Below are 25,741 nucleotides of genomic sequence, written 5' to 3'. Positions count from 1 at the left end.
CCCATTTGACTTTTATAAAGAAGATTTTTTGTTAAAGCTCACTTTCTCTTTACGAGCAAACTCTAAACACCAAGACGTCCTGCTGGTGTAATAAGTAACCTCAGACACATGTGAAATCACTTTATACGTGAGCCTTAAGCTTACCTGTGCAATCTACAAAGAAGAAAACTTGGAAACATGGCCAACTTGCGGTTTCCATCCATGGCCAGTGTAATTCTAACTTGGACAGTCATTTCTTCATCATTGGGTCAAAGTGCCACACAGCCCCCCTCTGATGGCACAGCAGGATCACCATTGCCATGTGCACTGCAGCAGTTCAAGATGGCAGCTCATCTCCTGTGCGAACAAGATGACCCCACATTCCAACTTTAATCTGTTGCATTTACATTTGTAGAATTAGAAGCTTTTTTCCCCACACGTTTTGCTTCCCCGATGAACTGTTATTATCTCTGACTTTATTTCCAGTGCTATACCTGAAATTCTTGAAATCTGGCTGGAGGAGTCTGCCGAAGACTTTCGTCAAGTTCCAACTTACTCTTGTCTCCGGAAGGTACTTTCCTACTTGAACCAGACAGTGCCAGGGTCAGATGCTGAAGAACGGGCCCAGAAACTCCTGAGTCGTTTTTTGGCGGAGGAAGCAGCGGAGAAAGAGATGTTCAGTAAGATTTATAATTATGTTGCAAAAATGTGGCTTTAATTCAGGGTGCCTCCCTACAAGTTTGTGTGTGGCTTGCCCCTCTGTCTCAGGATTTAGTTCATTTTGGTTTCCTTTGACAAGCTTCAAAATTACTTCCAAATTTTTGGCTAAACGAAGTTAATTAAAATTATTGCTGAGTGATTACCCCTGTACCAATTGCATGATGTACAAGACCAAATTCTGCATAGAATTGATACTCTAATATAGTCCGATAAGACCCAGCAGCATGTAATCCGACTTTCTGGACAATTTCCTTTTGAACTGTTGCCGTCAATGACATTTTATTTTATAATCTGATGTAATAATTTTGCAAGTTATTGTGAAACAATAGATTGTGATTCGGAAGATTTCCTAAAGCCAGAAATTGGGATGGGAATCTGTCATTAAATACAATTTCTTTTGCAATTGAGATGCTCCCAACAAGAGGATTTCAGTGCAATATCATATTAATTTCACCAAGTCTAGATTTAGAAGTATGAATATTAGATAACTATTGTAAACCAATGCATGATTTCTAGTCACAAGTTTGTGAGATATTTTAGAGCAGGGTGAACTTTGGGCACAAAATAAATGTCTATCTTCACTTGCACAGAAGGCTACCGTAGAAGAGTCAGATTCTGTGTGGGAGAAGAACACGACCAAACCATCGAACAAGTTGACGAAAAGCTCCTGTCCTACCCATCACGCTTCATTGCAGAGCAGCTGACTTTTATGGATGCTGTGAGTAAACAGGAATCTGGGGCCCAGTCATTCTAAATAAGATATTTCAGTCAGCAGTAGGCATCTGAATCTCTCTGTATTGTTTTCTGCTATTACTGTTCCACCAGTCATTATAACTGAATTCCCTTAAAAATGCAGCCTTCCAAGATGTTAGAATGTGTTGTTTGATGTGTAACTTCAGTATCTCGCTTGAAATACCTGCCAACTAAAACTTCAGCACTTGTCATTTGTTTTGAATGAACGCCATGTGAAATAAGTGACCCGAGAGAGCACTGAAAATCCTTTGTAACTTAGTGTTGAACCTTGACAAAATGAATAGTATTTCAGGGTAAAAGTTTAATTGTTTCATCATAACAGTCACTGTTTCTTCAAGAGTCCACTGATTTTGTTTGAAGTATCCAGTATGGCAATTTTGTTGTTTTCCCAGAATCTTCTGGAGTGGGATCAGCCACGGGGTATTCCAGTCTAGTCTCCAAGGTGGCTTGATGTCTACCTCTACAAAATGAGACTCGTGGTTGCTGAATCAAAATTTGAGTTATGTCAAAGTCTGGTCATAGGCTTAGGCTTGAAGTGGAAGTTCAGCGGTCTGTATGACAGCATTGGGTGTGACTCTAGAATGTAAGTAGTCCTCTCGATCTCAAAAATCCCAAGCATATGTTAGTGTTCAGAACAGGGGTGCAGCGATCTCATCTGGAAGTGACCACTTTGTCAAAAGTAGGTTTTGGTTATGGGATAAGAGATAATGGGAACTGCAGATGCAGAAGAACCCGAGGCAACAAAGTGCAGAGCTGGGTGAGCACAGTTGCTCCTAAGATGCTGCTTGGCCTGCTGTGTTCCTCCAGCTCCACACTTTGTTATCTCAGTTTGTTAAGGGGCAGCTGCTTTTCTGCACAGAGTTCCAAAGGTAACAGTCTGTTTTCACTGCAGTCTCTGTTGCATATGTGTATGTATATACCGACTGGCACTTAGAGTCTAATCATGTGACATAATGATGACAACAGCCATTTTTGGTGGGAAGCAACCTAGCTGGGTGTCTGTTGAAGAATGTAGCTGCTTTTCTTTTGTTGAACCATCGAGATCTGCAGTGAGGGCTGTGAGTCTTTTTCAAATCACTGGTTTGACCTGGTGAATATCAAAGCGGTTTTTTTGATCCTCATCGCTAGTTTTTTTTCTTTACCATGCAGGGCCAGGGGGCTGAAATGTTAAACAGCAGGAGTTTTATTGTGTAGTTTACTGTCGAGGCAGCAGGGTTAGCCTAAGCTATTCCTTGCCGGAAATGATCGCTGACATCATTGTGACGTGATCAGACTGTTAAAAGTGAGAGCCCACCATGCTTGCATAAACATGCAACAGTTTCCCACTCAATGGTTTCTGAGCATTCCTTTCTACTCCAACCTGTCACAACCAACTCTGGCTTTGAAAGTGATGAGACTGACAAATTTCTCCATTCTGAATGAGTTTACGGGGATCTGAAGGAACTATTTGCCAGCTGTGTTAACTTTCACTGTCGGAGCATAATTGTTGATGGGAGTTGCTCATCTTGAAGAGGGACACAGAAGGACATTATGCAATCTGAATGGCCAGTTGACAAGCTTGGATGTTTGGCAAGATTTGTGTTCAGCATGAAACCAATAGTGGGGAAGTGTTGATATTCAGGTCTGTTGAACCAACAGAGGGCCGGGCTGCCATTGTGTTCTGTCAACCTGCCTTGGTGCGAGAAGTAGACATGATGCAGGGCCGCTATACTGATGCCCAGCCTGTCTAGCCTGTGGGCCACCAGGGCTGAGCATCTGTAGCAGTGACTATTGCCAGCAGAGCCGTGCATTGAAGGTGTGCGTGGAGCCAACAGTCGGAGTTGGGTGGAGATAACCGGTGATTTTAAATCTAACATACAAATAGGAAGCAGATGACTGAAAATTTGAGGGTTTTGATTTGTCTGAATAGCCAATGTGCCCTTGTGCATCAATGTGAGTATTATGTAGCCAGTCATTGACAATATAGCATGCAGTTTTAATGTACAATTGCAAACTAGCAGGACGAATGTACCCATGGACGGACAAATCTTGTTTGTCGTTCATTGCTTAAAACATGGCACGACTGACACCTTTAACCTTTGTTTCCTTTTTATTTTTGATCAGGATCTTTTTCGGAAACTTGTGCCCAGCCAATGTTTAGGGTCCATCTGGTCTCAACGAGGGAAGGAAGAAAAACACCATCTGGTATCAACCGTCCAGGCCACCATTACACAGTTCAATAATGTTACAAAATGTGTCACCAGCACCATATTAAGACCTCAACAGCTGAAACCACGGCAGACGGCTAAAATCATTGAGAAATGGATTGATGTTGCCCAGGTACACTATTCTTTATTGGTTTTTAGCCTTTGTGACATGTTAAAGTCCACAGTGCATGGAACAACCATGGTGGAAGAGAGCAAGCCATTAATACTATGTGTTGATATGTCCAAGGTTTGAAAGCCTCTTGAATTGGCGAGCAGACTACTTTTCTGAATAAGAGTTGAATACTTCATGGAAAATCCTAGCATTCATAATTTCTGTAGTGCTGGCTGCTAATAGTTCTTGCCTCAGTTTACAGTTGCATTGAAATATTAATGTATTTTTTTCTAATCAAATATATTTAAGTGGATAAAAAAGGCAGTGATTTCAGATTTTTACTGGCCCTTCAAAAATGAAGTTACGATTGGGCATTACATAGTGTTATTTGCCTCCCTTCCAAGCGGTAATCAGTCTATGAAACAGTGTACATTTTATTCCCAATGTTCTGCATTCTGTGTGCCTACATGACGGCCCTTCAGTAACTTGCCTGGTTGTCTGTTTCCTATGTGTTTGCCAAAGGAATTTGTCTCAGCATGTTAGTCAGCAATCGGGAAAAGAGTGAGGAAGGGCTGTCAGATCTGATACCTGGTTTGTACTTGTCGCCAACATGTGGCATGCCCACTCGTACATTTGGAAAGGATCAGGATAGGAACCGAGTAATTAACTCATTAAGTAAAGGAAGTAATTGATTCTTACTGATTTTATAATCTAAAATTGCACTGGATTTTGCAACAAAACTGTACTTGCAATGTATTTTCCCTTATACACGTGACAACAAAATATTCATTCATTAGTAAGGTTTGGAATGAAAGTTCACAATAATTCTGTTGCCAGCTAATTTGGAGAAGTCTGGTTTGGGTCTTGGCAACACTGCCTGCATCAGTTTTGACTCATTAAGAGTCTTGAGGCATTATTGGGACCTTGATGGGGATTTGAAAGTCTGTCTCCAGTTTCACAATATGGAGAAGTTCAACCGAATGTAGGCTGAAATCCAGTAGTAGACATAGATGAAAGAGTTCCTGACATATACACAGGCGCTATCAAAGGCTATTCTGAAGAGGAATCGCCACCTTACAGTGATCACTTGGCTGACTTTTCTAGTTCTGATTTTGAGTTTTTACAATAGTTGACAAGGAGTGGCTTCCATGTTGAAGTGCCCTCCATTACTTCCATTTTACTGCAGCAGCTTTATTTCCCTGAAGCCGGAAGACTCTGGGCTTGAGAACCTACCTGCTGGCCTTAATCAGATAAGGCACTTATGATTATGCCAATTGACGCACCTCTAAAGAAATCCCAAATGGTGTGATCACCCTGCCCCTCCCTGGCCTTCCTCCCCAAGCAGAAGTGGCTTTGAGACCTGATAACAAACACTCACAGGTTTCCTCCTCATCTCCACCACACCCCAAAGTACACATTTGGGAGGTTTGATTTGATCCAGTTTTCTCCCTACCTACAACAGGTTGGGGGGGTGGTGGAAACAGATGAAGGACATTCAGCTGCTAATCTATGTAAGATTAGTTAACTCAGTATCAATAACGTAGTGAATCATAAAAGTAGACCCAATTTCCTGATTTGTCTGTTTTCCGTCGAATGAGTATCTCACGTGACTGGTCCTGCCCTCCTATTCTGTCAGATAATACAACCTATCATTCATTTATGAGCTAAATGTGATGGATATAACAAAGATGATTACCCCGCCTCCACCCCTCTACCTTCGCCACTTCTACCACTCAGATGTCTATGTCTCAATCCTACTCATTTTAAGCATCTCCTTTGGTGTCAGTAATCATATCTAACCAGTCACAGGCTGGCAGCAAGGCAACTGAAGAGGTTGTCTCAGAGGGATACAAAACGAATATCAAGGTTTGAGTTGCCAAGTATCATGGAATTGTTTCCATCAAAAAGTTTGTTTGTTAATGCTGTTATTCTATCAGCTAACATTTTTCTGATAGAACCTTTTTAAAAAGTCTGAGGTGTTGGGTAATGGGGAGTCACTGCTTTTTCCACAGAACTCACGGCTTTTTTTCTCTGACAGGAATGTCGGATCTTGCAGAATTTCTCGTCAGCGCATGCAATTACTACGGCATTGCAATCAAATAGTGTGTTCAATTTGAAGAAGACTTGGGCAGCCGTGTCAAAGTAAGTCATTGTTCAGAAAGAGCCTTGTAATATTTATTTAATAAATATGAGGTAGGAAATTGCAGGTTTGACCTCCAGGTTTACTTGCCCAAGTGAGCTTCACACGCTCGGTGCATTAACAGGATTACCAGAGGCACTACAGTGCAATCCTAACAATTGGCTAATTGGCAGAATCTTTCATTCTTTCACGAAGGAGCAAAGAGTTAATTTGTTTAAGTGGAAAAAGAAAACTGTTTGGCAACTCAAAATATTTAACTATCGTGTTCCAAAACTGATCTGCTGTTGGATGGAACGTAACACAGTTTCCTGTGGATATGCTGTGATGGGGTGATATAAGCCAGAGGTTTGTGTGGGATACTAAAATACAAAGACAACAATTATTTTAATCTCCCAAGAAAGCACTCTATAACACTTTGAAGTGCACACCTGTAGTTTATGTTCGTGTGCCTCAGACCATTTGATCATGGTTGTTTTTTGTAGGCAGCTTGGGAATGAAATCTCTCTTGCTGCAATGAGATTCACCAAAACGACTGCACACAAGAGCTTTTGCGGCACAATGGCAGTATCCCCATCCCTGGGTTTCAACAATCAGGGTTCAAGTTCTACCTGCCCCAGAGATTGCCAAAACATTTCTGAACAATTTGGTTAAAATAACTATACTTATTGTAAAATTGCTTCACTGCCGTTCACTGTCTGTATTACTTGCTTATTTGTCAGATTCTATGTCGGCTGTTTGTTATCTTGACTCTATTCTGTCAAGAGTAATTTGTCTCATTCTCTTGACTAGGAGCAGTAAGATAACATTTGAAGACCTTTCAAACAATGAAGAAGATAACTTTATAGCAAGTAGAGAGCTGCTAATGGTGGTAAGGTGTTGCACTTGACCCAGTGTGACTATATTCAGGGCATGATCAATAGTTTCTAGTAAAATATCTGCAATGAACTCAGTTGGTGACTGAATGCGTACAGATGCTGTCAATCAACAATGCAACAGGAATATGTGTATTGCAGTCCAGGTGGTCTGGCTTGGCTCAAGTCTTCCAAGATTGTTTTGCCATGATTCTTGTAATTGCTGATGATATTGCAGTTGACATTTTAATCAACATCAAATTTGGTTATACTGCAGTGATGCAGCCTTCATAGATTATCTTTCCAGGGTTCATTATCTTGGAAATTTGAACTGAAGCAATGTCTAAAGTGCAATATGTGCCAATTTCTTTTTCTTTTGCTTTGTACACTTCAAGGGCCTTGTAATTAATAAAGGCCAAGGCAAATCGTTAAGAGATTTAACTGGTTCTCATAAGTGTTTTTACTCAATTACCATGTCTTCCTTTTATTGTTCTCTGCAGTAAGAACTATTTGCTGCGTAGGAATGGAGAGATATTCATATCTCTTTGTTTGTTCAGTATTTCAGACATCAACTGTCTCGTTTCAACTAGCTTGGACGAAAACTGACAAGTTTCTAGCCATTCCTCCTCACTCCTTTTATCATGCTCTTTGTCCACTCATTTTGCTCCTGAATTTGACAAAATAACAAAATAATTGGTCAGATATAAATATTTTAGTGCCACTTTACCAAACTAGTTGTCCAGCTCAGAAAATAGTCAAAGTTTTCTTATTCTCTAAATCATTCTTAGATGGAATTGAAGCATTTTTAAGCTGGTGTTTGAAGAGGGAGAAATGCAGTAATCATGCTAGCATGTTGTCAGTTTGACAGACACTCCATGTTTCAAACTGCTCAATGTTCCAGTTGCAGTGAACTATCTTTTTACATTGCTTTCCAGATGTTTGCCCCAGAATTTCTACTGCCCTGCTGTCACACTTTGTTTATTGTGTGTTGTGATTGGTGCACTGTGCAGAATTTCAACATATTTTTCTGATCTAGATTGAATCTAAAAGTCGGTTTGCTTTTATAATCAAAAATGTGTGCTCTGCATGATGATTGTTTTTGTGGTGCAAAATTCTGTAAGTATATAGGGGAAAATGTGAGTTCATGATTGGACAGTTGTATAACTTCCATAAAGCTTTCTCCCAGATTATGCAGTGAATGACAGTGCATGGTTTGCTAATCTTTCAGCATCTTACACAAATGTGCTTTGGCAGTGGTGCAGGGTACCGCAATAGTTCTTGTTGTGTGTACATTAATGTTCAAGCTCCAAGTATGAACAGCAGGTTCACAGATGACACAAGAATTGGAGCGGTAGTAAGTAGCAAAATGCCTTAGTTTCTCGGCACACATTGTTCCAGCTGTGGCTTAACTAATGTTATTTACAGTTCCATCATTACCCCTTTGCTCTTATATTCAGGCAAGTATCCAATATTTTATCAATTTATCCACAGGTCCTCCTGCCTTCAAGAATATGTTTCTGCACACACCAAGGTCCTTCTGATCCTCTGTCATACAGACCCAAAACATCAACTTTCCTGCTCCTCTGATGCTGCCTGGCCTGCTGTGTTCATCCAGCTCCACACCTTATTATCTCATTGAACATATATTCTCCTGACTTATTAGGCTCCCAAAATGCTTCACCTCACACTTTTCTGGATTGAATTCTATTTGCCTCTGTTCAGGCCTTCTAACCAGCCCATATGGGGTTCCACAGGGCTCTGTCCTTGGGCCTCTACTGTTTGTAATTTTTATTAATGACTTGGACGAGGGAATTGAAGGATGGGTCAGCAAGTTTGCAGACGACACAAAGGTCGGAGGTGTCGTTGACAGTGTAGAGGGCTGTTGTAGGCTGCAGCGGGACATTGACAGGATGCAGAGATGGGCTGAGAGGTGGCAGATGGAGTTCAACCTGGATAAATGCGAGGTGATGCATTTTGGAAGGTCGAATTTGAAAGCTGAGTACAGGATTAAGGATAGGATTCTTGGCAGCGTGGAGGAACAGAGGGATCTTGGTGTGCAGATACATAGATCCCTTAAAATGGCCACCCAAGTGGACAGGGTTGTTAAGAAAGCATATGGTGTTTTGGCTTTCATTAACAGGGGGATTGAGTTTAAGAGTCGTGAGATCTTGTTGCAGCTCTATAAAACTTTGGTTAGACCGCACTTGGAATACTGCGTCCAGTTCTGGGCGCCCTATTATAGGAAAGATGTGGATGCTTTGGAGAGGGTTCAGAGGAGGTTTACCAGGATGCTGCCTGGACTGGAGGGCTTATCTTATGAAGAGAGGTTGACTGAGCTCGGTCTCTTTTCATTGGAGAAAAGGAGGAGGAGAGGGGACCTAATTGAGGTATACAAGATAATGAGAGGCATAGATAGAGTCGATAGCCAGAGACTATTTCCCAGGGCAGAAATGGCTAGCATGAGGGGTCATAGTTTTAAGCTGGTTGGTGGAAAGTATAGAGGGGATGTCAGAGGCAGGTTCTTTACGCAGAGAGTTGTGAGAGCATGGAATGCGTTGCCAGCAGCAGTTGTGGAAGCAAGGTCATTGGGGTCATTTAAGAGACTGCTGGACATGCATATGGTCACAGAAATTTGAGGGTGCATCCATGAGGATCAATGGTCGGCACAACATTGTGGGCTGAAGGGCCTGTTCTGTGCTGTACTGTTCTATGTTCTGTTCTATGTTCTATATGTGTAACCCGAGAGACTAAGGCTTTTTGCTGTTTCCAACCGTCCAATTCTTGTGTCATCTGTGAACCGGCTGTTCATACTTGGAGCTTTCGTGTCTTCAACATTAATGTACGCACAGTAAGAACTATTACTGTACCCTCTGGTATGCTGCTGGATGAAAGCATCAAGTTGCCGAAAAGCCCCTCAAAAATCGCATTTGCTTCCTGCCACAAACCCAATATTGGTTCCAATTTGCCAATTCCGATAGATCTCCTAGGCTCTTAGGTTCTGAACCAACCCACCGTCTGAGACCATTAAATTATTTCTTTGGGTAAGAGAGGTGTCCTATGAAAAGACATTGAGAAGAATTATATTCTTGATTTTAGAAAAAAATTACATTTAAACTTGTTGAGACAAAGTTTTGGAGATCTGGTGAGGTAAATTGTTTTTATATTCAAGCGAAATTGCACATTACGTAGAAAATTTCCAATCTCCAAATGATGAAGTTACTCAAATATTGAGTTTGGTTTACAGTTCACAGATCAGGGATCAAATGTTGAACTTGTCTGGCCTTTATAACTCCAACTTTGCATTCCACCGTGTGACAGTCCAAAATTTTGACTTCTAAGTTTTGATTCTAAATAGATTTAGTTGCATGATCAAGGGAATAAATAAGACATGGAGTCGTATGTTTGGGAAATATGACACTGAATTCACAATGGATTAAACAAATTCACCTCTCTTTTTCTAGGATATAGTTCAGGGAATTGTGCCGTACCTGGGAACTTTCTTAACAGAGTTTTCAGTGCTGGATTCAGCTTTCCCTAATTACCATTCAGTAAGTCTCTTTTACAAGATTTGGATTCCTTATTTGCAGATGACCACTATTGTTACAGTTTCATTGCAAACTACTTGTAGATGAGAATCAAAGCAACAAAAAAAAACGATTGAGTTTGATTAATCACCCTGATCAGATTAATTTGATGCTTTGCGCTGTGAATCAAACAATTTGTAAACAAAGGAACATTCAATTCATTTTGCAGTTAATTGAATATGGGTTTAGTTTTACAAAAAGTTGGATAAGTTGCAAATCATTTTTATTCTGTACAGCTAAATTTGGTACCTGGATGTGACTGCCTATTGAGCAGTTAAGCAGCTGAGAATGCCACCAGCTTGGCACTGACCTACTTGACTGGAGCAAAGGGCTCTATGTAATGTCCAAAGTTGGACCTGGTGGTATGATAGATAGAACATAGAACATAGAACATAGAACAGTACAGCACAGAACAGGCCCTTCAGCCCACAATGTTGTGCCGACCATTGATCCTCATGTATGCACCCTCAAATTTCTGTGACCATATACATGTCCAGCAGTCTCTTAAATGACCCCAATGACCTTGCTTCCACAACAGCTGCTGGCAACGCATTCCATGCTCCCACAACTCTCTGCGTAAAGAACCTGCCTCTGACATCCCCTCTATACTTTCCTCCAAACAGCTTAAAACTATGACCCCTCGTGCTAGCCATTTCTGCCCTGGGAAATAGTCTCTGGCTATCAACTCTATCTATGCCTCTCATTATCTTGTATACCTCAATTAGGTCCCCTCTCCTCCTCCTTTTCTCCAATGAAAAGAGACCGAGCTCAGTCAACCTCTCTTCATAAGATAAGCCCTCCAGTCCAGGCAGCATCCTGGTAAACCTCCTCTGAACCCTCTCCAAAGCATCCACATCTTTCCTATAATAGGGCGCCCAGAACTGGATGCAGTATTCCAAGTGCGGTCTAACCAAAGTTTTATAGAGCTGCAACAAGATGTCACGACTCTTAAACTCAATCCCCCTGTTAATGAAAGCCAAAACACCATATGCTTTCTTAACAACCCTGTCCACTTGGGTGGCCATTTTAAGGGATCTATGTATCTGCACACCAAGATCCCTCTGTTCCTCCACGCTGCCAAGAATCCTATCCTTAATCCTGTACTCAGCTTTCAAATTCGACCTTCCAAAATGCATCACCTCGCATTTATCCAGGTTGAACTCCATCTGCCACCTCTCAGCCCATCTCTGCATCCTGTCAATGTCCCGCTGCAGCCTACAACAGCCCTCTACACTGTCAACGACACCTCCGACCTTTGTGTCGTCTGCAAACTTGCTGACCCATCCTTCAATCCCCTCGTCCAAGTCATTAATAAAAATTACAAACAGTAGAGGCCCAAGGACAGAGCCCTGTGGAACTCCACTCACCACTGACTTCCAGGCAGAATATTTTCCTTCTACTACCACTCGCTGTCTTCTGTTGGCCAGCCAATTCTGTATCCAAGCCGCTAAGTTCCCCTGTATCCCATTCCTCCTGACCTTCTGAATGAGCCTACCATGGGGAACCTTATCAAATGCCTTACTGAAGTCCATATACACCACATCCACAGCTCGACCCTCATCAACTTTTCTAGTCACATCCTCAAAAAACTCAATAAGGTTTGTAAGGCATGACCTACCCCTCACAAAGCCGTGTTGACTGTATTTGATCAAGCCATGCTCTTCCAGATGGCCATAAATCCTATCCCTCAGAATCCTTTCTAACACCTTGCAGACGACAGACGTGAGACTTACCGGTCTATAATTGCCGGGGATTTCCCCATTTCCTTTCTTGAAGAGAGGAATTACATTTGCCTCTCTCCAGTCCTCAGGTACGACTCCAGTGGAGAGCGAGGATGCAAAGATCTTCGCAAGTGGCGAAGCAATTGCATTTCTCGCTTCCCAAAGCAGCCGAGGACAAATCTGATCCGGGCCTGGCGACTTGTCAATCTTAATGTTTGACAAAATTTTCAGCACATCAGCTTCGTCTATCTCTATCCATTCCAGCATGCACACCTGCTCTTCAAAGGTTTCATTCACTACAAAGTTCGTTTCTTTCGTAAAGACAGAAGCAAAAAACTCATTTAGGGCTTCCCCTACCTCCTCAGGCTCCACACACAAGTTCCCTATGCTATCCCTGATCGGCCCTACTCTTTCTTTGACCATTCTCTTATTCCTCACGTAAGTGTAAAATGCCTTTGTGTTTTCCCGGATTCCTTCTGCCAAGCCTTTCTCGTGCCCCCTCCTGGCTCTCCTCAGACCATTTTTGAGCTCCTTCCTTGCCTGCATGTAATCCTCTCTAGCTGAACTTGACCCTAGCTTCCTCCACCTTATGTAAGCTACCTTCTTCCTTTTCACTAGAAGCTCCACCGCTCTCGTCATCCAAGGTTCCCTAATCTTACCCCTTCTTGCCTGTCTCAGAGGGACATATTTACTCATCACTCCCAACAACTGTTCCTTAAACCGTCTCCACATGTCGATAGTTCCCTTACCATGGAACAACTGCTCCCAGTCCATGCTTCCTAACTCATGTCTAATCGCATCATAGTTTCCTCTTCCCCAATTAAATATCCTCCCATTCTGCCTAATCCTCTCCTTCTCCATAGCTATGTAGAATGTGAGGCAGTTATGGTCACTATCACCAAAATGCTCTCCCACCACAAGATCTGATACCTGCCCCGGCTCGTTTCCGAGCACCAAGTCTAGAATGGCCTCTCCCCTCGTCGGCCTGTCAACGTACTGCGTTAGGAAACCCTCCTGAACACACCTTACAAAAACAGCTCCATTCAAATCTTCTGCTCTAAGGAGGTTCCAATCAATATTAGGAAAGTTAAAGTCACCCATTACAACAACCCTACTGCGTGCACACTTTTCCAAAATCTGTCGACCTATGCTTTCTTCAATCTCCCTGCTGCTATTGGGGGGCCTGTAGTAAACCCCTAACGAGGTGACTACTCCCTTGCTGTTCCTAATTTCCACCCACACTGACTCAGTAGGCAGATCTTCCTCGACAAAGGAAGCTTCTGTAGCTGTGATACCCTCTCTGATTAGTAGTGCTACACCCCCTCCTCTTTTTCCCCCCTCCCTATTCTTTTTAAATGTTCTAAACCCTGGAACATCCAGCAACCATTCCTGCCCATGAGAAACCCATGTCTCTGTTATGGCCACAACATCATAGCACCAGGTACTGATCCATGCTCTAAGTTCATCACTTTTATTCCTGATACTCCTTGCATTAAAGCAAACACACTTTAACCGATCCCTTGGTTCCTTCCCAGGAAAATCCTTCCCACTAGCTGGTCTACCTCTTGCTACTGCCTCACCTGCATCAACGCTCACCTCTGGTATACAGCTCAGGTTCCCACCCCCCTGCCATACTAGTTTAAACCCTCTCGAACTACTCGAGCAAACCTTCCACCCAGGACATTGGTCCCCTTCCAGTTCAGATGCAACCCGTCCTTCTTGTACAGGTCCCACCTTCCCCAGAAGGCATCCCAATTATCAACATATCTGAAGCCCTCCCTCCTACACCAGCTGCGTAGCCACGTGTTCAGCTGCGCCCGCTCCCTGTTCCTCACCTCACTATCTCGTGGCACCGGTAGTAAACCAGAGAACACTACTCTGTTCGTCCTGCTCTGCAGCTTCCATCCTAACTCCCTGAAATCACTTTTTATATCCTCAAACCTATTTCTGGCTATATCATTTGTGCCAATATGTAACACGATTTCTGGCTGTTCGCCCTCCCCTTTTAGAACTTTATACAACCGATCGGAGACGTCCCGGACCCTGGCACCAGGGAGGCAACATACCTTCCGGGAATCCCGATCTTGCCCACAAAATCTCCTGTCGATTCCCCTAACTATCGAGTCCCCTACCACGAGTACTTTTCTATTCTGCCCCCTTCCCTTCTTTGCCACAGTGTCAGGCTCAGTGCCAGAGAACTGACTACTATGGCTTTCCTCTGGTAGGTCATCCCCCCCAGCAGTATCCAAAACGGTATACTTATTGCTGAGGGGAATGCCCACAGGGGATCTCTGCACTGTCTGTCTGTCCCCTTTCCTCCCCCTAACTGTAACCCATCTATCCTCGACCTGAGCCTTAGGAGTGACCAACTCCCGATAACTCCTCTCAATTACCCCCTCTGCCTCCTGAATGATCCGTAGTTCATCCAGCTCCAGCTCCATTTCCCTAACACGGTTTTCAAGGAGCTGTAGCTGGGTGCACTTCCCGCAGATGTAGCCAGCGGAGACGTGTGCCACATCTCCCAACTGCCACATTCTGCAGGAGGAGCAAGCAACTGTCCTAGCATCCATACCCCACTTATCTGAACGCCAACTCAATACTAAAGTAGAAAGCTTACGTCAAATAACAATAACAAATTAATAACAAACTTATATTCAATAGAGAAAGTTTAGAATGAACCTTACCTTATTAACTAGGTTAGAGGAGGAGGGCGGGTGGGAGACACTACAGTTGTAGAGTCTCGGGTTTAGCCGCCTTGCTGATATATATGGTCACTGCTTTCCTTCCCGGCTGCCCCTCTGGTCCTCGTCACTTCCTCTGCTGCTCCCGCTCCTTCTCTGAAAGAGGAAAAAAAAACACCGCTGCCCGCTACCGGTAAGTAATTTTAAAAATAAACTGCTTTACCTTAGCTGCAGTCTTCCGGGTCCGTCTTGCCTCCGCTGCTGCTCGCACTCAAAATGGCCGTTGGCGTCGAAGGGTGAGTATTTATACTTACTGCTTTCCTTCCCGGCTGCCCCTCTGGTCCTCGTCACTTCCTCTGCTGCTCCCGCTCCTTCTCTGAAAGAGGAAAAAAAAACACCGCTGCCCGCTATCGGTAAGTAATTTTAAAAATAAACTGCTTTACCTTAGCTGCAGTCTTCCGGGTCCGTCTTGCCTCCGCTGCTGCTCGCACTCAAAATGATCATTTGTGATTGACCTTTGACGATATCCTAAAATGGAACCAAGTTTACAGAGCTTGTATTTCACTTCTGATCTTTTAAATTTCATGATCATGTAGTACCATTTGATCTTTGTCCATATTGAATTAATTTTCTTTGTCCTTGTCTATCTCTTACAGAATGGCTGGATCAACTTTGACAAGAGACAAAAAGTTAGTACTGAAAATTGCATTGTGCAAAATGTTTGGAATTGTCTGAAAGGGGAAAAGCATGCTTTTCACTCTTTTGCTGTTTTATTTGCTTGATTGGGGGTGTAGGGGGAGTCCCCAACTGCATCCTAAATGTATATGGTCACTAATAAATCCAATAAAGAATTAAGGAGATGCTTTGTTGCTCAGAGCAGCCAGATTGCAGAAGCTGCTGCTACCAGGACTCATTGAGAGGATGAGCACAGATGTATTTGAGAGAAAGTTAGATGTCAGAAAGGACAAAAAGAGGCATATTAAGAGTTGAAGCAAGGTGGGAGAGGTGTAAAGATCAGCATGGAGCAGTTCAGCCAAATGGCTTGCTTTTGCGCTGCTAATGTGCTGCAATTTACCTTTGAGCAGTCACAGCCACGTACAGGATATGCCAGGTGTTATGTGAGTGAAGATGTTGTTCAATTAATCTCAGTGTCATGGAAGCTATTTCATTATTGAAGACACTGGATAAACAATCTCTCCATATTAGTATTTTCCTTTAGATGAGAGACATCATTTCGTCATGGGATGTCAAAAAATTGAGGGATTGCAGCTGTTGGGGTTCTCACTGACTGGGCAGTATTTTTTACTCCATATTTCTGAATTTAGTAATACCAAATTCTCAAACATCCCTGTTGCCATGGTTACTGTTGAAGGTGTCATCAAATCCCCACAGTGTGGAAACAGGCCATGCGGCCCAACAAGTTCACATGGCCACTCTGAAGCGCGTCCCACCCAGACCCATTCCCCACGTCTAACCCACAGAACGTAAATATCCCTGGGAACGACAGGCAATTTAGCATGGGCAACCCACCTAACCTGCACATCTTTGGACCTTGGGAAGAAACCAGAGCACCCAGAGGAAACCCACACAGATTGTATTTTCGTCTTGTACTGCAACATTCAGCAGGCAACCTGGGAATATTAATTCGAGAGGAATTTGACCTTATGGCAAACAGAGCTGTAACTTGAGATCCCTATGAATAGAATAGGTTCCGATCAGAAGCAGCTGATGCTGAATTTGCCAAACTGGGCCATGTGATGTAAAATCAGCTGGGTGGCAAAATAGGCATCCAACGCTGTGTGACTCCAATTCACCAGCTTGGAATGTAATCTGTCAAATGGCCCGCCATTTGTAGTGGCTGATGTGGATGTAGTGAAGTGTTTCTTTTCACTGACCTGTTGAAAACTGGCTGGCACTTTACAACTTGGCAGTAACATGTTGTCACAGTTTGACTTAGAGAGGCCTGGCCCTTTTTACATGTCAAATTGTGACAAGATTCAACCAAGAAGCCACTGTGGTTGAAAGAAAATAGTCCAGTAACTTCGAGCTGCTCATGGTCCATTCAATTTCGTGGTGGTGCAACTTTGAAAAATTAACTCAACATTTTCACCGTCTGTCTTGGTACCAGTTACTATAGATCAGCCACTTATTTTGTACTTGGCAGACTTCCTTTTGCGTCGATGAATGATCTTTCATTACATTTCTTGTCTTCACCCGAAATCAGCGTATTGTTCTTAAGTGAATCATTTAAAAAAAAAATCCATCTTTGAAGCACTGTTTTGGGAATTAGTGTCCTGAAACCTTCCTGGATAATCTGTACAGAAATTTATCCTTGAAAAGTCACATTTGTGTCATTTATTTCCAAAGCAGAAATATTTTTGTGACATGATGTACTGTGCACTTTGAATAAAGTTATTGATGCTGTTCAAAATACCACGGACTCGGATTTAGCAGGAGCAATTATAGCAGTTTAAACTTGCTTTAACAGCTCATTATTTATTTGTGTTCTTTCAGGAATATGAAATAATTTTGGGTATCAAATCCCTGCAGTTTGCTTGCTCATCATACACCCTTCGTTCAAACGAGAATTTTCTAGACTTGTTCTTTATGCAACAATACTTAAGTGAGGATAGCGAGTACGTAACTGGTATTGTAGGAGTGTGCAGGTAAAACAGTTAAGGGTTGTGTGTGAAATCTTCTCTAGTTATAATTGCTGTTTAATGCTAGTGAGCTGCCAGTTTACTTACTGTCTTCCTTTTCCTTGGTTTCAAAGTTTTGACAATGAATTCTGACCTATGAGGATAAAGCCAGTTGCTCAATGAATCAATTCTGTCGTGTTGCATCAAATTTTTTTCAATTCCATGTGTTCTGCAAAAAGACGAAGACGGTTATCGTCTTGGTAAAAAAAAATACCCAAAGGAACTGCAGATGCTGGAAATCAGAAACACAAAGAGAAATTGCTGAAAAAAATTAAGCAGGTCTGGCAGCATCTGTGGAAAAAAAGCAGAGTTAACTTTCGGGTCTGGTGACACTTCTTCAGAATTCTTATTGTCTTGTTCTGCTGTTCATAAAGCAGAAAAGATTGATGTGCCCACAGAAGAGATTTTGTTGCTCATTAGTCAAAGTAATGTTTAGTGTTCTTTTGCCTGAAAACACTTGCCTTTTGCAAACAAAATTATCATTCATGCAGTTTCAATTCTCTGTAAATGATTCATTTTGCCAAAAATATTCAGAGTATTGAACAAAGGCACCTGATTCTTTTTAAATGAATCTTGTCTGAACATGTTCATCTGCTGTCCTGCAGCTCCTCTGAACTCGAGAAACCGCCAAAGCCCAAAAAGAGTGTGTTGAAGCGCCTCAGCTGGTAAGTATCCCATGTTAAGCATCTCAGATATCTCATTATTTCCTTTTTTATCGGGATGATTGGACAGAAAGATAAGTACATCTGTTCCTTGACAAATAGAGACATTTGATGCGTGGTCATTATTGTTTCATTGGAGTGGGATGTTTTTAGTCACTGGTCGAGTAATTTGAGAAGATGCAAGGAGTGGTGGTGTTATTCTCACCTCATGCATGTGTCTAATGTAGACTGATTGATACAGATTCTTTGCTATGGCCATGAATGTAGAATGTGGACCTGTGATGAGCTTGGTATTGCCTTGCGATTCTCATTTTTCCACTGAGAAGTTTCTGCACCATGGCTAAATTTATGAATTTGTTTATGAGAGACAAGTAAGCAAAAAAGGTGTTACAGTGAATTAAATTTGCATATTTGTGGGCCTGTATAATGAAAACTAGCAATGTTTAACAATTTTGAGTGAAAAATCAGATTTGTGTGCTACTTTGTGGGTCAGCAGGCAGCAGAAATATCTTCTGTTGAAAAATTATCAGCCATGCTTCTCACATTTGAAACTCCACCTCAAAACTCAAATCTCTTTCCGTGTGGAAGTTGACATGAAATTATGTGTTTGTGTTGTCACGCATACATGTGTAAAGACTTCAAAGTTATTGTTTTCAGTAATGTTCCTGAGTTGGAGATATTATCTTATATTTCTGTTCAATAGGCAAGGACTGACCAGAACTCAGCAAAGTCAGATTTTTCCCCCACCTACCCGTTTAGAGTTTCAGAGAAAAAAACCATGCCTTGTTGCTGTGTTGTGCCTTGCAGCGATCTGGACTGTGACATGTGACTATTGTTATATAGAAACCAAGAAAGAGAAGGGAAACACTTATTCACTTCCTGGGATATCTTCTCTTTACATGAGTGTGGATGTTACATGGATGTGATTTAGGCTTCCATGGCTTAATTGTGATTCTCGAAGTGCAGGCAATCAACATTGCAACATTAGTGTGCAATCTCACATTTCAGCAGCCATCTGCTCTTGCTCCCTGTACTATTTAATGCCCAATATACCAACAATCAGGATTTTCAGTGTGGGAATTTTTTATCATGCCATCTGCTGTACTTCTTTTGAGAGTTTTGGAAAATTTTCTATGTTAAACGTGCAATATAAATGAAAGTTACTGAATAGAAATCCTAACGTTTGCAGTACCAATATACTGAAGGCTAAATTCAGAGTTCACTGTCCTACCTGACAAAGTGCTGTGTACAGTTTTCTATCAATTATCAATGGTGTTACTTTGTTTTATGTTTTATGTTTTATTTTTAATAAACTTCAGCTTTCGGGAAGAAATTATGTACACACTAGCATGTGGCCAGGTTGGGGGAAATTTTCCACTCTCTGGGTATTCAAGTCCACATTTTGGCTTTCATAAGATCTAGGTTGATAGCAGGTTGAATAACATTGCAAGAAGTCCAGATTTTCGTGCCATCTGAATATGCAAACATTATCACCTATTCATATACTCCCTAACTATTAGACAATATAACAGTGTTCAGTACTAGTAATACGAGCTCTTGGTATGAGTGTGCCACTGTTAATTTCTCACAGGTCAAATGTGGCGAACATCAAACTCCTGGTACTCTCATCATCAATATACCTTCATTCTAGTTTATTTTTTTTGACAGTTTGTCTAGAATGCAATGACGTTTCCATATTTTTGTTGTGTCCCCTTTCCCTTGTGCAGCCTGTTTTCAAGGAGAGGTGTTAAAGTACACAGCGCTCCAACTAAAAGCTCTGAGCAGCCAGCATCCCTTCGGAATGAGGATTCAGACGAGAGCATTACCTCAGCCAGACACTTGGAAATGGAAGAGCCAAGCACCTCGCAAAAAGCGCTGGAAAAGGTGAGATAGTGAGGCACTCATCACATAAAATATGTTGTTCTTGGAGACACTGGTTTGTTTAATAATGTCCAGACACTTTTTTCTTCTTTTCTTCCTTTCTTCTGTCTTCCTGCCGTCTATTATCCTGACTACACTTTGGCAGTCAAGAGGACACAAGGGTACTCAGTGATACCGTCCCAGCCACTGGAGCTGGATGACTGACTGGCCAATCTCCTTCTCCTTTTCAGAGCTATTAGCCTAATAGCCATTTTGATGTTTAAGCCAGACTGAAATCCTTATTTTGAATGCCGTTCCATCAAGCATCTTCATAATTGGCTGCTGCCAGCAATTTTCCATCCCAGGTCCCATTTGCCAAAGTTGGGTTACTTGCTTTCAGAACGAAGGCAAGACAGCTGTGCAATTCCCAGCAAAATTCAACCTTTGTGCTGGTTACTGAAGCATTTGATTCCAGAAAAGATATTATTCGCTCATGAAGTGAGAGCTGATTTTTTTTTCAGATGTGGTTTGCTTTGTTTTGTTTAGATATTTTATATGGTTTTAAAAATGTACAAAGGAAGCTGTACATGTTCTTTTAAAGATCGCCATATCAATAACCAAAATATTTCATCTTTAATTATTCACAGCATGTTTAATTTCTACACAGTAAATTTTAGTGCATGGGGTACATCTGTCGCAGCTTGAAGCTCACTGCCCACAAAAACAGTGTTTAGAGTATGTTGGACAGGTCTTGATCCAGCAATTGCAACAAAGTAATGCAGCTCTCTGCATGGAGTCCTCGTGACTGCATGTTTTGTTTTTCTTCAATATTTGGGCTTTGAGCTGTTGATTAGTGTGTTCTCTTCCAAACACCATTGTATTCTGGATGATTATCAGAGTTGTGTTATGGTTATTGTTTATAGAATATGTCTAGGACTTGTCCCAGGAATGTTTTCGCAATGTATTCTCCCATGAATTGGGCTAAGTATTATTAGGTCACATTTGGGTGTTTTGGAGTGGTATTTTTTGTTTTAAAATACCCTCTTCCTTTTTATAGATTCTCCTGTTTAGTGTTGTGACTGCCTCTGTATTAATAATAAACTAAGAGCTGCAGTGACTTGGATGATTTCGCTTCCGGTTTCTTTAGTTCTCTATCTCTGTGTGTTTTGCTGTTGCTATCTCTCTCTTTCTTTCTGCCAGTGGTGCTGTGCCGCACACATTCTGACCTGCACCATACACTTGTTGGCCCATTCGCAGTCACCCACACTTCATAAATGTGTGTTTTAACTCCAAACATTGTAGTTGTATTCAAGATTTCTGTGCGTAGCAGGGTGAAGTGGGCAAATAAATATTTATGTAAGCATGTTCACATACTGAGTGCAAACTGAAACCCCAAAGGGTTTATCTGACAAACTTAGAATTGAAGCACCAGTTTACATGGTTAAGTGAAATGACCACAATGTTATTGTGCTGAGGGAAACTAATTAGTAATTTATGGGCATGCTAAGTACCGAATTGTTGATGTTGACTGAACAGCTCGTAAACACAAACAGGGGTATAATTCCTCAGAAGTGATCTTTCCTGGTAGAGGAAAGAACTGCAAGTAAAAAAATTCACAAGACAGCAACGACCAAGAATTCATGTGCAACTTCATGTTCTTACAATTAAGCTGTCCTGCGCAGAATGCCTTCACCTTTATGGGCAGCAGGCGAGCATATTTTGTGTAATAATAAATATAACTGGAAAGGGGGAAGTTTCTAATGTGCAACAATTGACAAACGTCTTCTTAAACAAAATAATTATTCCACAGTCATTAAAATCCGTGGATACTGCCTCCTCTGGAGGTTCATCCAACAGTGGTGCACCAGCAAAACCAAATTATGACACAGCCAAGTCTGTTAGGCGTGCGGGTTTGGGCAGCTGCTGGTGTACAACACGTCGGAGGGACAACCGCCAGAATGAGAAAAGCTGCCTCATCCGAGTCCGATTAGAGGAGGACAGAGCACAACAATTCAAAATGATTTTGGTAAGTCCCTGGACTGGTTGCTCTCGTCATGCTCGGTCCAAATAATTGCCATTGCTCTCTGCCAGTATCGCAAGAGGAATTTTTATCCCAATTATTTGTTGCCATGCAGTCATATTCATTGTGTATTTTCCACATTGCTGAAGTCTTTTTTGGTCAATAGGAGTGCTTTGACCGTCATTTTGATACTGTTTTGTAATGCACTAGCAATGTTTAGGTTTTAGGCCTGAACACATTTTCCTTGCATTTCTCCTGGCAAGGTGCAGCACTCTGTTGCCCCACTTTGTGGATGAACCGATAACTATTGAAGAGGAAATATCACAAATTAACACGTATCATTAACTGTACAATAAATCAGCAACGATGTACCAGATCTTCAGTTAGCTGACCACAAGCACTTTGGCCCATCTGTAAACTAATCGAGTAATATTAGCAGAGATATTGAATATTTCTTTCCTGGTTTTGGCTCATGTGAAATTTAAAAGGCTGGTACATGGAAGAAAGCACATCAAAAATGGGTTGGAGAAGAACATAGAACATTACAGCACAGTACAGGCCCCTCGGCCTTCGATGTTGTGCCGACCTGTCATACCAATCTGAAGCCCATCTAACCTACACTATTCCATGTACATCCATATGCTTGTTCAATGTCGACTTAAATGTACTTAAAGTTGGCGAATCTACTACCGTTGCAGGCAAAGTGTTCCAATAGCAAGAGTGCAATCCAAACCAGAATAGTTGCCTACTGGCTAGTTCAGGAAAGCCGAAGGAATATTGGCCAAATTAGAAGGCACATAGGTTGTTTTGTTTGATCATGTATTTTCCTTGAAAGGATCAGTCATACTCTGATTGTGCCTCCACAGAGGTCAGTGTGACGCGTGGAAATTGCTTCTGGTGTTTAAATATTGTTGACAAACAGCGCCTCTTTACTCTGGTAAAGAGAATATTTGTTAGCTTGTCAGTGAGCTGTAGATGGGCAGAACCAGCCTAAGATCTGAGGCAGAATTTGGATAAGCAAATGGCAAACAGCCTATTTAAATTGGACATCTACGAAACACAGAAAACAAAATTCTCAACCAAAATGACGATAATGTCTCCTGATGAATGTGCAACAAATTGTTGCCAACTAACACAGTCATGAGAGGCCAACTAGAGAATCGTGGAATGTTATCACAAAGCAAAACTAAAAAGCTTGACTTATTGTGTCTGTGCTAAATCTCAGTAAGAATTAGCTAAATTCGCCACCCACCTCCCCCACCACCACCACCATTGCCCTTTTTACCCCTGCCCTGCAAATTTTGCTCCATGTAATTATTCAGTTGTCTTTAGAAAGTTATTTAATCTGCTTTACCCACCTATTCGGATATTGCAGTTTGGAAAAAGCAGGATTCTTTTTTGTTTTTGCTTTTTCTCCCCACCAATGACCTTAGATTTTGACCTTGGTACATAGTGTTAGAAGGGCCAGTAAACAGTTTCCCTCATTTACTTTAGTTAGCCTGAGCAAATGACTGTTCTTCATTATTCTACTTCATTATTCTATGTTCTCATCCTCACCCAATTTTGTGTCTATACCGCCACTGCCCATTTCATTCCACAGGCTTCAATTTTGCTTGCACACTTGTGTGGCACTTCTTCGAACATAATTTAGAAAATCCAATGTATCACCAATTAATCACTAAAATTAGTGATTAATCATTTAAAGTGTGAGCATACAGAGTGGAAAAGGTATTGGTTATTCAAAAAAGATCACTTTAGGGGATGTTAGTTCATGTAAGTTAACAAGGTGTCGAGCTGGATGAACACAGCAGGCCAAGCAGCATCAGAAGAGCAGGAAGGCTGACTTTTCGGGCCTAGACCCTTCTTTAGAAAGATAATGTAGTTCATCTAATCTCTAGTTGTGTAATATTTGACTCGACCACTTATAGAATTGTCAAGACGTACCGAACAAAATATCCCCCCAAACCTTTCCTATTTATGTACTTATTCAAATGTCTTTTAAACGTTGTAATTGTGTCTACATCTGCCACTTCCTCAGGGATTTAATTCCACTACATTTTTTGGATTTTTCAGATTTGCTATCCATTAATATATTTAATATGATCTTTGCGTTTGACTGGGTGGCAAAAGTATTTTTTTTAGCCATGAACTCTCGCACTATTAAAGTAGAATTAAGTGTGAGTCTACTCAACCAGAAAACATTGCAGTTCTCCAGAAGAAACAGAAAATTTGCTGGTACATTTCATCTTCCAGGTCATTGCTCAAACTTGAGCTGAGAAAAGCAATTTCCAAATATAACACAGAATTAAACAAAAGCAGACAATTGCCCAAAAAATTGGTCTTCTCAATATCCTATCAAATATTATTCCTGTACAGTCACATTATGATTGAATATTAAATATTTGCACTGTCTTCAAATCACAAATTGCTAAATGTTTCAAACTGTTAAAGCAATTTTATGAATAACTTATATGAAGAAGCATAACATTAGGAAATGTCAGACTTCACAAACAACATTGAGCCATTTGCTGTAATGACAATAAATGTTAAAAGCAGGCAAATTGTATGGGGGTAACAAAGTGGGAAGCTGGATGAACACAGCAGGCCAAGCAGCATAGCATCTTAGGAGCACACAATCTGACCTTTCAGGCCTAGACCCTTTTCTGATGAAGGGTCTAGGCCTGAAACATCAGCTTTTGTGCAGCAAAGATGCTTCTTGACCTGCTGTGTTCATCCAGCTCCACACTTTGTTATCTTGGATTCTCCAGCATCTGCAGTTCCCATTATCTCTGATACAATTTTAACCTCATTGTGAAGCCTCTTCCAGGGATACCTCACCTGAAGAAGTTACCCTCCTCTCTCCGGACAAACCTCAGTGGATCTCTCTCCCACTGCGACTCTCTTGTAATCTCTTCAGCCTTGAAACAAAGCTTTTCTGTTGAAGGGTCTGTGCCCGAAACATCAGCTTTTGTGCTCCTGAGATGCTGCTTGGCCTGCTGTGTTCATCCAGCTCCACATTTTGTTATCTCGGACTCTCCAGCATCTGCAGTTCCCATTATGTCAAATGGTGTGGGGGTTTTGGGTGGGAGGGGATGGAAGTGGATTATTTAAATTATGAATGTCGTCACCAATTACTTGTTTCAAACTGTGTGTATAGGTAAACCTGATCACTGGGCTCTGTTTCCATTCAAATTCCAACCTTTACTGTTCACAGTAACTGTGTTATGGTGCATCGAATGCAGATTTTACAATAACAGTCCTACCAGATATTATTTCATTAATGTAACTTTTACAGCTTTCAGTGTAATGTCCCAATTAGTTTTCTGGGTGAAAGCAGCTATATTTATAAGCCCTTTGGAAATTGAGGCTTTATATATTTCATTTGGTGTGTGTGTATAATGCATTAATGAAAAGTGAATGTTGTTTTAATTAGGTGACTAATCAAGATCGTGTATCTGAAGTTCTCAACAAAGCCATGACCGCGCTCAAATTTGAACCCGAGCGTCCTCAGCAATTTGCTCTAGCACAGATCATTGAATCAAATAAAGGTGAGCAGTGGAAATTGCTTCAATTTAAGTTAAATCTATTTCTGAACAGCATAGCCACTGCAAGGGAATTGATATTTTCTTTTGATTTCACCAAAAAGCTGAAGATATCTAAATTTGTACCATTTAACATATCCAACCCTGTTCAGCAGGATTCAACTCTGAGGAATGTAAAGCCAATAAACAACTAATATCTGCACCTAATAAAAGCAAATTATTTCATCAGAT

At 41.5% G+C, this 25,741-nt stretch overlaps 1 protein-coding gene across 1 annotated transcript; it reads left to right on the top strand.

Moving 5' to 3' along the window:
• The first annotated feature begins 471 nt into the window (after nucleotides 1-471).
• Nucleotides 472-20,160, top strand: LOC132208590 (ral guanine nucleotide dissociation stimulator-like 1). Its single transcript, XM_059644067.1, has 10 exons — nucleotides 472-659; nucleotides 1,290-1,417; nucleotides 3,556-3,771; nucleotides 5,789-5,892; nucleotides 6,680-6,758; nucleotides 10,203-10,289; nucleotides 15,384-15,416; nucleotides 18,032-18,091; nucleotides 19,816-19,972; nucleotides 20,115-20,160. Exons 1-8 carry the CDS (start codon nucleotides 653-655, stop codon nucleotides 18,038-18,040), a joined length of 663 nt encoding a protein of 220 aa, XP_059500050.1. The 5' UTR covers nucleotides 472-652; the 3' UTR covers nucleotides 18,041-18,091; nucleotides 19,816-19,972; nucleotides 20,115-20,160.
• Nucleotides 20,161-25,741: the final 5,581 nt, after the last annotated feature.

This window comes from Stegostoma tigrinum, unplaced genomic scaffold, assembly GCF_030684315.1.
Source record: "Stegostoma tigrinum isolate sSteTig4 unplaced genomic scaffold, sSteTig4.hap1 scaffold_49, whole genome shotgun sequence".
Lineage (NCBI taxonomy): Eukaryota > Metazoa > Chordata > Chondrichthyes > Orectolobiformes > Stegostomatidae > Stegostoma > Stegostoma tigrinum.
Note: the sequence above shows the minus strand (reverse complement) of the source record. Positions and strands in the feature narration are given on the sequence as shown.

Bases quoted from the DNA above. Each gene is read 5' to 3' on its own strand.
- LOC132208590 (XM_059644067.1), top strand. The intron at 6,759-10,202 runs GTAAGGTGTTGC...CTCTTTTTCTAG, and splicing joins GTAGAGAGCTGCTAATGGTG to GATATAGTTCAGGGAATTGT. The intron at 10,290-15,383 runs GTAAGTCTCTTT...TATCTCTTACAG, and splicing joins CTTTCCCTAATTACCATTCA to AATGGCTGGATCAACTTTGA.